Source organism: Pseudochaenichthys georgianus, chromosome 1 (genome assembly GCF_902827115.2).
Source record: "Pseudochaenichthys georgianus chromosome 1, fPseGeo1.2, whole genome shotgun sequence".
NCBI classification, from domain to species: domain Eukaryota; kingdom Metazoa; phylum Chordata; class Actinopteri; order Perciformes; family Channichthyidae; genus Pseudochaenichthys; species Pseudochaenichthys georgianus.
In genome coordinates, this window is record NC_047503.1 from 27543127 (window position 1) to 27555683 (window position 12557).

At 42.0% G+C, this 12557-nt stretch overlaps 1 protein-coding gene across 1 annotated transcript in view; it reads right to left on the minus strand.

The window, feature by feature from the left end:
* adgrl3.1 (adhesion G protein-coupled receptor L3.1) overlaps positions 1-12557 on the minus strand; it is a 137616-nt gene that overhangs the window by 9484 nt on the left and 115575 nt on the right. The window contains exons 17-21 of the mRNA XM_034081404.2: positions 9699-9919; positions 5825-5891; positions 4655-4746; positions 1767-1935; positions 91-270 (exon numbers count right to left, since the gene is read on the minus strand). Of these exons, the coding sequence (XP_033937295.1) occupies positions 91-270; positions 1767-1935; positions 4655-4746; positions 5825-5891; positions 9699-9919 (729 nt within the window). The remainder of the gene's footprint in view (positions 1-90; positions 271-1766; positions 1936-4654; positions 4747-5824; positions 5892-9698; positions 9920-12557) is intronic.

Genomic DNA, 12557 nt, shown 5'->3' on the forward strand with positions numbered 1-12557 from the left:
GCCTATAATAAAATTGAGACTCTGTGCCGAATGTAGTTGTGAAAGTGATCAGCGATAACCCTAAACCCTCATGGCGTGCTCCTGCCTCACCTGAGAGTCTGCTGTGCTGTATCGTCCAGGTGTGCAGGCAGGTAAGCTCACCTGTGAGCCTGTGGAGTAGCGGCCGGGGGTCCTTGAGGTGGTGGTCTTGCTGGAGGAGGAGATTGACGTCTCCACGCTCTTGCCGCTGCAGCAGTGAGTGCGCAGACATTTGCCGTACTCTTTTCGTACCTGGGCAGGGGGAGGCAGAGTGACTTACACACTGACATACTATGCACATACATTACATAAAATAGAAAGCACCTATGGAGGAGGAATTGACTGATGTCCCACTTAACTGGCGTATATTGAAGCATATTTTCAAGATGACACACCAGGAAAGAAACAGACGCTTAACTTGATGTAGTGCCCCTGTACTTATTGTACTCAGATTCCTTGTGCAAACACTTACTCCATACACATTTAGACATTAACAGATTAACTTCATAAACTTTCCCCCCCATAAACATCCACCCAAAATGTTAACACTGCCACTTTTGAAATGGACATATTCCTGAGGGAGATATATGATGCAATTGCGCACACACAGAACATTTGCATTTAGATCCCAATCAAGTTAGAACAAATAAGACTGTAATTGCTTTTTAACAAGCTTGTTGGACTGGCAGACGTGTATTGCCACATGCTCTGTTTGAACAGCTGTGTGGTGAGCAGAGCAGCTCCATGCATCTTGGGAGAAACCATGTTGGGCCGCAGCCAAAGAAAACCTCAGCACTGTTCTGAGGACATCTCTCAGGATACCTGATCCCATGGCCTTACACATACTTAAGTAAATTGCGCACGCACACACACACACACACACACACACACACACACACACACACACACACACACACACACACACACACACACACACACACACACACACACACACACACACACACACACACACCACACACACACACACACACACACACACACACACACACACACACACACACACACCACACACACACACACACACACACACACACACACACACACACACACACACACACACACACACACACACACACACACTTCACTTCACTTGTTTACTGGTTGTAAACTTAAAACTCTGCGGGACTGCAGCCAGACAAGAGTATTAAGCATTTGATGATTTTTCTCTCCATATCCTACTCCTCTGTTGGGCTCCCAGTTTGTGAGAGACTCTGTACAAATATCCCAGGATGTGTAGGCTTTACCTGGAAGCCACATTTAAAGCAGGCATTTTAAAACTTGATATAAATGTGCCTTTAACCCTCTGGGCAAAACAAACCCAAAACATACACTCTATAAAGGAGGTAATCTTTTGAAGAGAGTATCTGTAACCACATCCACTTAGACATCAAAATAGACTTAAATGTCCTCTATGTATGTCCAAATGTAAAACAAATGTGAGCAAAATATTATCAAAGTATGAAACCCTGCAGGCTTGATGACCTGCCTGATGATAAAAACGTTGTTTTCTGCTGGAGTAAGACAGAAACTACACCGTTTGTTACCTGCCACGAGGAGGTAGTCGGTGAGAAAAAGTGAGAGAATTGAGAAGCCAGCAGGGGTTACTAAATGACCAATCAAACCTGTCAAAGCTCTGTGGATATTTTTGGTGTCCCTGTTGATCAATGCTACTGTATGTGCCTGTCTGTCTATTTCTGTACAACTTTGTCTCAGTTTGTCTCGCTCACCTTCTTCTGCAGTATGCAGTGAAAGATGAAGATGAACATGCCCTGCAGAGAGTTGAAGATGGTGAAAAGGTAGGCCATGATGACGGTGCTCTCATTGATGTACATCAGGCCGAAAGCCCAGGTCAGGCCCAGCAGACAAAGCAGGGCGATGGCCCCAATCACCCAAGACCTGGAAGCAGAGGGGAGTAATTGAGAGTTAGAAATGCTATAAAAGTTAAAATGTCACTCAATGTCATACATTCTTGACATGACCACTTATTCTGTTAAATGTAAAGTATACATTACAGGTTTTATTATAAGAAAGATAACATAATAGGCTTGTCTATTTCCTGGATCAGTAAAAAGCTGTTCAGCCAAGTTGAATACACGTGGGATCATGAGGCAGGAGAAAGGGGTTAGAGAGGGTTCGTTCGGCGTCCCAACACTGTTGGAGTGGGATGGAGAAAACAATGGGAGGTTTTGCCAAAAAAGAATTACACTCTAACGAAAAGGGTGGGAGAATAGAGAGAAGGTGGATTTGCTCATTTCGATAACGTCTCATGAGAGGAAGGGAGATTGTATGCTAGCTGACGTCAGCAACAAGTACCAAGAAGGTCAAGCACACAGGACTTTGTCTAAGTTACATCCAAACTCCATCACTTAAAGTGCATGGCAGAGGGTAACATATGTTACAGTATAAATAGCGGAAGTGGTTACTGAAGTCTTTAAGTCCAATTGTGACTATAATAATTTAATGTAATTAATTGTAATAAAGGTTTAAGGCTATAAACCTACGTTTTATATAAAGGGTAAGCAGCAGTGAGTCATAAGGCCCACATTTCAGATTGTGTTGAAGCTTGTCTATGCACTGTACGTCCTCAGCGTGCGAGCCTTGTGGGTGGCTCCACTGGGCAGTAAGTAGAGGGACATTACAGCCATTATAAATGACATTTCCCACTAAAGGTCACACTTTCTGGTCTGCCACAGCTGCGATGATGGCTGTTAATCTGATTGGCTGACTTGACAGTGATCACCTCTAATGCGAGGGACGGAGACAAAGAAAGGTAGAAAGAGAGAGAGAGAAAAAAGGTTGAGATATTAGAAGAGTTAGCAGGAAGGAAGAGAGAAAGAGGAGGAGAGTAAGTGAGTGAGACTAAGGTGATTGATTCGATGTTGCCCTCTGTGGCACCATTCAGGCGAGACAGAACCTCCAATAAAGCTCGTCTGACGACCCCCTTCAATAAAGGGTACACTCATCCCTCACTTTTCCATCCCTTCATTCCACCTCTTCCCCCAGGGCTCCCCAGAGTCGTGGTTTCTCTCTCAGCTCTGTTTCCCCTCGTTCACATCTCACCATTATAATATTTCAATAGCACGTTAGCACAGGTCTATAGGTCATAGGAGCTCACAAACCACACATCAACATGTAATTCAGTTTACAAGGCAGGTTAATGGTTAATTTAGGGATATGGATAGACAAGGCAGGTTCTACAGACAAATAATAAATGACAAGCAAACCAATCAAAATGTCTCTCAGAAGACGAGAGGCATCCTGATTGGAGAGTGGCCTTACCAGAGCCAATCCAAAAGAAAGACAACTCATGACGGCTTGGAGTTAGAGACAAAGAAAACAAAAGAAAGAAAAACAATAAGACAAAAAGGGCATGATGATGATGATTAACAAGTAAATGAACCACAAAAAGACATGACCAATGAAGTGAAATATATTCAAATCTATTCAGCTTTTAGTGTGCTCTAAAAGGCGGTGAAAAGTTATTAAAAAGGGAAACAAGATCCAAAAGTATCATATTCTAAATCGTTCTTTGATTTTCATTTTTCATCAGGCTTTTTGATTACGCTCCTTTGAGCGGCACAGAAGCAAGTATCAGCTGGTTTCGCTTTATTTCTGAAACGCTTCCCACTTGAAGTCCTACTTAAAACTGCTGCATGAAAGATACATTGACAGTCATATTTAAATGATAAATCAAATGAGTAAGCCATTTTGTGAGCTGTGCCTCAGTAAGGCATTGTGCTCAGAGCCATGGAACATTGTTTGAATTAGATTGAGGTTTTTGTCCTGAGCTGTACTGGAATGAGGAATAACACAATCCTGATTAGTTTGCTTTGTAGACAGAGCTTCAGTGTGCAGTGGAAATGAAGTCATAATTTAACATCCTCTAAGGGTGAAATGAGTAATGACATGACTGGGAATAATAATATGATCTATTTAATGAGAAGCATCTTAAAACAATGTATGCCAAAAGAGTGCTTCATGTTGCTTTTTATATAAATAAGCCTGATGAACAGCGGTACACAAGAAATTGGTAGACATTTGGGAAATATACTTAGTGGCTACATTGCTGAGTGTTTCATGAGAAGATAGATCAAGTCTCTTACAGTAGGTAAATATGAAGTTGTAACAAAATCTAAAGCTTAATATTAAAACATTATATCTTGTTTGTTTGATCCATTGAAATAAAAAGTGTAAAAACAATAATCTGCTTTTTTTTACATTAGGTCGAGGGCAAGACAATTTATCTCCCATCTAAGAAATAGTTGGCTCATAATCCCCTGGAAACCCTCTGCTTGTTGTTTTTGTTTGGATAAAACAAACAAGATAATATGTGTTCATTACAGAGCGTAAGAGGTGCTGGGAGGATACTTGTATTATCTTCTGACAGAGTTTGGCTCTCTGTTTCACGTCTTTATGCTAAACTAAGCTAACCAGTTGTTAAGTCCTAGCCATCGTCTGATTAAACTCTGGCAGAGAAATCAAATAACTGGATTTCCCAAAATGTTGAATTATCCCTTTTACTAAATACACACACAAATGCATGTATAATCACATCCGCTCACCAAACCCAGGCCTGCCGGTGTGATGGCAGGACTGTTTGCATACATGAACTTACTTGATGTTGTCCAGACATCCAGAGTCAGGTTTGAGAATGGCCGTATGATGGAACATCTTGTAAAGAGCGATGCCGAGGAAGATTACATTCAGCTGAAACACACAGACATGCATACAAGTTAATATTCGGCAACAACAGGCCTAATTAAAGACACAATGTCACTGCAACAATTCACTCACACACAGTGTATAATATTTAATTTTTTCTTCCAGCAGTAATTGGCTTGGGGACAAAGTATCAGCACATAATCAACAGCTCTTTATGTGCTGAAAACACAGCAGTTTAAGCATCAGGGAATATACAGCCAGTCATTATAACCACCAAGGATCATTGTTACAATAGATATCCAATTCTCATAGATGCTATTGGTCTGCTAATGCATAGATAGGCTGGTTGAATAATGACTCTTGCGCCTAGTCTCCAAGGCTTTATATGTTACAATGGGCTGAGTCATAACAGAGCAGTCCCACCTGCACAGCTCCCTCTTACAGTTAGTTCAGTGATAGCCTGCCTGACATTTCTAAAATGAGAACAGAGCATCAGTGTACATGCTGACATTCACCTAATTGGGAACATGTCCCATTGCTTTCTTTCTCTCTTTCCATAACACTGATATTTTTATTTCTTTTTCTGTCTTTGTGTCTGGCCAGTTCTGTCTCTGTTTACTCATTCAAGGTTCAATGACTGTTCCCTCTCTCCAGGAGTAACTGACCGATAAAGCATAATTCATTGACATTTCTCCGTGAAAGGACTAGGGAATTGTCCAACTGAGTTCCCCTTTTTGCTGTGTAATGAGCTGTATTGTAATAAAGTAGCTAGGCCAAGAGAAAGTACAGGGCTTGGATCATTAAATAAATGCTTAAAAGCAACATAACTTGTTTAGTTCTTATCGTAATCTGCTGTTCGTTCTCTACGTCCTTCTGAAGATTTACAGCTTGTTGGAATGTGTGCCCACTTGAGAGTTAATCCATGAGTGGGAAGTTATTAAATTGACATAAAGTTTCTTACGCTTTTACTTCCGCCGAAGAGGAGCTCTGGCAAACCTTGTAAGTGTAAGGAAGATTAACGTAAACCTTAATTGAACCCGTCGTTTCTGCACTAACATTTGGCACTCATGTACATGTAGTGCCATGACAAGTGTGTGTAAGCATGCATGTATGTGCATCTCACCATAATGATGAGCGTAGCAGGGCCTATAAAGCTCCAGATAAAGTATGTGTCCAATCGCAGCCAGCACCTAAAGAGACGGAGATAGACAGAGACAGAGAGTGAGAAAGACGAACAAGGGATAGAAAGAGATAGAGAGATACAAAGAGGGAGACACAGCGAGAGAGAGACATCATGCATGAGAAACAGAGGGAAGAAGAACAGGAGAAGAGAGATGCATTGGGATTAAAAACATGCTCCAGTGTGAAGATGGATGTAGGCTAGCAAGGATTTACCATCAGAGAACAGGACATACATCATAGTTACAAAACACACACACACGCACACACACACACACACACACACACACACACACACACACCACACACACACACACACACACACACACACACACACACCACACACACACACACACACACACACACAACACACACAAACACACACAACACACACACACACACACACACACACACACACACACACACACACACACACACACACACACACACACACACACACACACACACACACACAAACACACAAACCCAAAGATGGAAGAAAATAGTAAATTACATGACATACAGTATATCAAATGCACCATGATAAGAGAAATAAAGGAATTGGGGGGCGATACAAAAGTGAAAAAGATGAAGAACAGTGAGAAAAGTGTGCCAGCATGAAGGATACACGCTATAAACATACTTCCATCATACATCACACACAGAGAGGGAGACAGCGAGGTATGAGCACCTGTGATTAATTCACCTTCACTTCCCCCTTAGGGCACAGATATATGACACGGCCACATCCTGTGGTCGCACAAAAAATATGACATGACTGTGTTCATTTGAATACTGAGTTATGGATGCAGCCCTCATATCAGGCTATTTATGGGGTGTGGGAATGGCTGCGGTGAAGTTAAAGGAGAGAACACACTCTATACACACAGACAAAAGACATGCATGAGCACATATATACACACACATCAATTGCTGACACCAAGGTTAGCATTGGTAGTAAAATATAGACTGCTATATGCTAAATTATACTACCCCAAACATCTTCACTCGTCAATTGCAGCTAACAGGGGCGGGGGGAATATGTCCCAGAGTGCCCTCCACTGAGGTCAGACCCAACGGGTTGCAGAGAAGGGTACAGAGAAAAACCGCTGGAGCAAAATGGCCGACTGATTCATGACCAGCTGCTTTTGAATTATTAATCTTTCAATTTCCACCACATTAGAGAGCCCTCCATTATGGGTCCCTGACTGTGTCACTGTATCCTCCATTAGGGCTCCTTTGCTAAGTCATTGCCACCTTCATTATTGGAGGTGAATGAGACTCAGTGCCACTGGCTAATGTGGAGAATAAGCTGCGTTATGTGACAAGGTGACACAGCAGGGATGGCAGATTATATTCCCGGAGGTTTTGTCTCAGAGGGTCGTGTCAAACATGATAAGCAGTGCAATTGTCAAGGCTGGACTGATGAATGAGTCATATACGTTATTTTATCTTGATTTAATGTTCTTTGTCATTAAAACAACAGTGTCAATTGCCTTTTAATTCTACAAGGCACAAGGCCAACAAAACCAAGAGTGATCAAGTGTAATTGTCTTTTCAACCACAAGAAAATATTTTCTTGTGACAAATGGTTTAAACTTTCTCTGATTAAGGAAGATATATCTAAAATATGTATGAAACTTTTGACATTATTCTGTATGTTTGTGTCAAAACATAGCTATCTCCTCAAGGCAAATCTCTGATCAGTTAGCTAATGGCACGAGCTTGGCATTCAGACTCTCATGTTTTAATGATCACCCCACAATGAAATATTGATTTAAGTGCCATACAGATTTGAGTGGCTTGACGGTTAAACAATGTTAACTTGAACCCTTTCCCGGTCCTCTAACCTCCTCGATTTGATGTGAAGACAGGGGTAACTGTGAGGTCTTAACTACAAAGGCCCCAAGAGCAGCAAAGAATGTGAGCATCTAAGCATGTGAATGATTTACCAGTTAGTGTCCTGTCATTTTCTATATGGAGCTGCTCATTTATAAGCAATTGAGGGAGGATAAGTTTCTAAATGCAACATCCACATTGTTAATACCCTCTTTAGTCCTTATGATTTTATATAGTAACCAGAAAAGAGGACATGTCAGTGACATGCACTGTATAATGCACCATATACATTATATGCACATTATGCACATAATATGCATATGTATGAATAAAAGGTTGGCCTACTTTGTGAGTCCATGCATGAATAGGGTGGACAGTTCAAGCATGTGAAAGTCATATTATTTTCCCTTTTCTGTATTTGTAGGAGGCCTATTATGCATGTTTTAATATGAATGAGATGCTTACTGATTCACCATGTGTCTCAGGTTGGACAAGTCAAGCATGCATCAATACGTTGCCATGTGCTCTTAATGTATGTCCTCGCCCCACTCCCCACTCGGTACTTACTTCAGGGGAGAAGCCAGCTTATTCTTCTTAGCACAAACAAGTAGGCCTACAAAGCAGTGTAGACGTGTACACACTCTGAAATATGAGGGGCCGTGTATAGGCCAAAATTCAAACTAACTTCGCACACACACTATTGAAATGCTCTCACATTCACTACTGAAAACCACACACACTTAAGTTGTATATGTGAGGTGTTCACTAGTGAATGTGAGTTTCAATAGTGTGCGTGTGAGGTTAATTTTCAGTAGTAAGTGTGTGAGGTTTAATTATCAGTAGTGTGTGTGTGAGGTGTTCACTCGTGAATGTGAGAATATTTCAATAGTGTGTGTGTGAGGTTAATTTTGAGTAGTATGTGCATGATGTTTAATTTTCCGTAGTGTGTGCGCGTGGTTAGTTTGAATGTTGGCCTACACTACAGAGGCCTGCATCGGGTGACCGGCAAAAAAAGTGATTCGCGGGTGGTATTTTTTCAAACGCTTTTTCTCCGGGTTCGGTTCTGGGTAAAACAAAGATGATGCGGGTCGGGTCGCGGGTATTGCATAATAAATATATACAAATAATAATAATTTAGTTTAATGTTTAAATCCTCAGACCTCTCCCCCACGGGACCGCGCATAATCATAACCTCTGCAGCGCATCAATCTGCTGTTGTGCGCGCCACATTCGAAATGGCTGAGGTGAAGCTCTCTAGCAGAGAATACAGCATTTTCAATAACACTTCCTCAAGAGCGAAATCCAACGTCTGGGAGGCTTTTGGTTCCTAGATGGAGAAAATAACCAACATCCCACGCTTTTTGAGACAAATATGCAACTGCGTGTGTTAATAATTGCACGTTTTCACTGCTCATATAGGCCTATATGCGGGTTCGGGTCAGTTTACGGATCTTGTGCCGACGGGTCGGGTCGGTTTGCGGAACTAATTGGCAATATGTGCGGGTAGCGGGGCGGGTTCGGTATTGCACGTCGCGGGTGTGGGGCGGGCCTTGAAAATGAGACCGTGCAGGACTCTGCTACACGGCCCTTCATCACTCCCTTCTCACACTCTCACACAAAAACCTATTCTCCCTCAATCGGCTCCACTGTGCACCCACTCCTTCTACCCTGCATGTAAATCCTTCCATATTCACACATTGTCGCTGCTGTGCTCATGCAGGCACTCTGTGGTGCATCCTCCCCTGCTTGTCCCCATACTTCACCCCCCCCCTCTCCCTTCTTCTCTGCCTCTCTCCCCTCCCAACCTCTCTGTATTGACTCTTCAGAAGCACCACAGCTTGTAGAGTCTACTGTGGCAGACGCAGCCAAAATGACAGCAGGCACTCCAGCCTCCCTCCCTTCCTCCCTCCCTTCCTCCCTGGCCCAATCATCCATCCTTCCTTCACACTATGCTCTCTTCGCCACCCCTCTATCCTTACACTCGATCGGTGCCGTAGCTCCTGTAGTCCACTGCAGCGGAGACGGCCACTATGACAGCAGGCACTCCGTAGCCTGCCAGGTAGAAGTATTTAGTCCTGGAGTGTTCACTCTCAAACACCTCTACCAGCATGATGTAGAGCTGCACCCCTTCCAGGAACATCCAGGTGAAGGCTGCCAAAAAGAAGAAATGGAGTAAGGCTGCGAAGACCGCACAGGCAATCTGGTGAGAGAAAGAAAAAGATGGAGAGGATTTAAAAATACAGTGAGCCTACAAACACTAATGCACTATGGACATTTGCACTGATGAGTTTAGAAAGAAACACAAACCCTGAAAGCAATAAGGGTATGAGTCAGACTTCATCATTTATCATATTCACATAAGGAAGAAAATATGCAGGATTAACAATTGGGCTGCCAATGCTGGAATAGATAGGAGAGGAAGAGGGCAAGTAAAATAGAAAATGGGTCTCACAATCATAGTGAACTATAAGAGCAATTACAGGCGACAGACTGACGGAAAATCACTTCAAGACAGCAATATTAGCTGAGCCTCCTTCACATTTTACTCTACATCTGCAAGATATCTAAGCAGATAAATGAGAGAATAGAAGTGACAAGTTGGTGCGGCAGCCTCCGCTGATTGTCCACATTTCATACATAAATAGCAAAACACTTTCAAAAGAGGCTGAGAGAGAAGGGGGGGGGGGGTGAAATGGTGAGAGGGGCGAACAACTTGGCAACATTGTTGAAAACACATTATGATTATGTTCAATGCCAACGAATAACAAAACGAGTCGAACTATGAGACTCAGCCCTTTGGTATGAAAGAGACGAAGCACACATTCAATTTGACATATATATATATATATGTTGTAAATTTATTATCTTTTCGATTTACACACGGCATCTATTGCACGTCTGTCCGTTCTGGGAGAGAGATCCCTCCTCTGTTGCTCTCCCTGAGGTTTCTCCCATTTTTCCCTTTAAACTGGGTTTTCTTTGGAAGTTTTTCCTTGTACGATGTGAGGGTCTAAGGACAGAGGGTGTCGTATTGTCATACTGATATTCTGTACACACTGTGAAGACCACTGAGACAAATGTAACATTTGTGATATTGGGCTATATAAATAAACATTGATCGATTGATTGACATATTCTTGGAAAAAGCCAGCAGTAACGTCATTTTAGATTGTCGTGATTTTATGCCACTATTAGAGCTGAATTGCATCTTTGTGCTGAGCTGAACTGAATTTTTTAAGATGACCTTCAAAATCAAAACACTGTACAAGTTCTTAATCAAATATCAAATAGAAATAATAACATTTGTTTTGATCTGTACCAATCAGTGGCTTAACGTTCACAATGCAAGTTAAGCAAATTTGAATCGCATTTGTGTAGCCAGTGAAAGGTTATGGATGAAAGGAATGTAAAAGAGAGAGGGAGGCAGATGATAAAATACTTAGAAAACACAGTCTCCTGAATTAAAAAGAGAATCAGTAGGGAAATGAAAGAGGGGTATCAAACCTAAAACCACATCAACAATTGAGGCAAGACGATGGGAAGAAAAGAGGGGTGCTCAAGAAAAGAAGTTGAGCGGTTATATCCGGCGCTTCACATTCATTGTATTGTACTAATCTAAAGAGTTCCTCCTAAATCATTGAATGGGAAAGCTAACAGACAGACTTTTATAATGGAGGGGTTTGCAGCGAGAGACAATTACCTAATGTCTGAGAGACAATGAGTTTAGGGGGCGAGGGAGTCACTCATTTCCATTTCTAATGATCGCACAGTGTAGCTTACTCACACCAAGATACACACACACACACACACACACACACACACACACACACACACACACACACACACACACACACACACACACACACACACACACACACACACACACACACACACCACACCCACACACACACACACACATACACACACACACACACACACACACACACACACACACACACACACACACACACACACACACACACACACACACACACACACACACACACACACACACACACACACACACACACGTTAAAAAAATTGGCTGCTTATGCAAAGTCATTTCGTTTTTTCCTGCTGGAATTACTGGCTTAACCGGCTGCGAGCTAAGTGACGCTGAAGATGTTAATGGAGGTCACAAATAGTCACCAGTAATTAACGGCACACACAAATACATCGGCACACGTACATACTGTACAAAGCAACATGATTCCTGCTCCGACACACATCGAGGAATACAAACACCTCAATGTCAATAACAGTTAAATTGTATTTTATTATTGTAAATTGTGTTTTATTATTGAATGCTCAGCTGGATACAAAGGCATCAGGCTGCTCTAGCCTTCTTGAATACTATGAAGGGGATCAAAGATACAGACCTGAGCGCTTTTTCCCTTACAGAAAAAATCTCAAGATTCAAAACAGCTCACAAAGTTAATACAGGTTCTCTAGCACAAATATGCGTAAAATGTCCAAAACTGCATTATGTCATTACATTGCACGGTTAGACAATGACAGCACACATCAAGGTTGCCTGCAGTAAATGTTGATTATATTTGGGTGACCTTGCCCAGAGGAAGTAGAGGAGAATCTGACTCGTACGATTTTTGTGTAAGTATTTGCATCCAAGTGAGGTTTAAGGTCCTAATCCATCCATATTGAATGCGAACATATGGATTATACAACAAGGGCTGTGACTAGAATGCAGACCATGTGGACCCTGATAGTCGAGCCAAAACTGAATCATTAGCGATGGCGCTTTATTCCAGTTGGTTCTTTTTGTACATAGCTTTAGATTTTGTTATTGTTCCTCCTCTTCTGCAGTTGTGGGTTGAAAA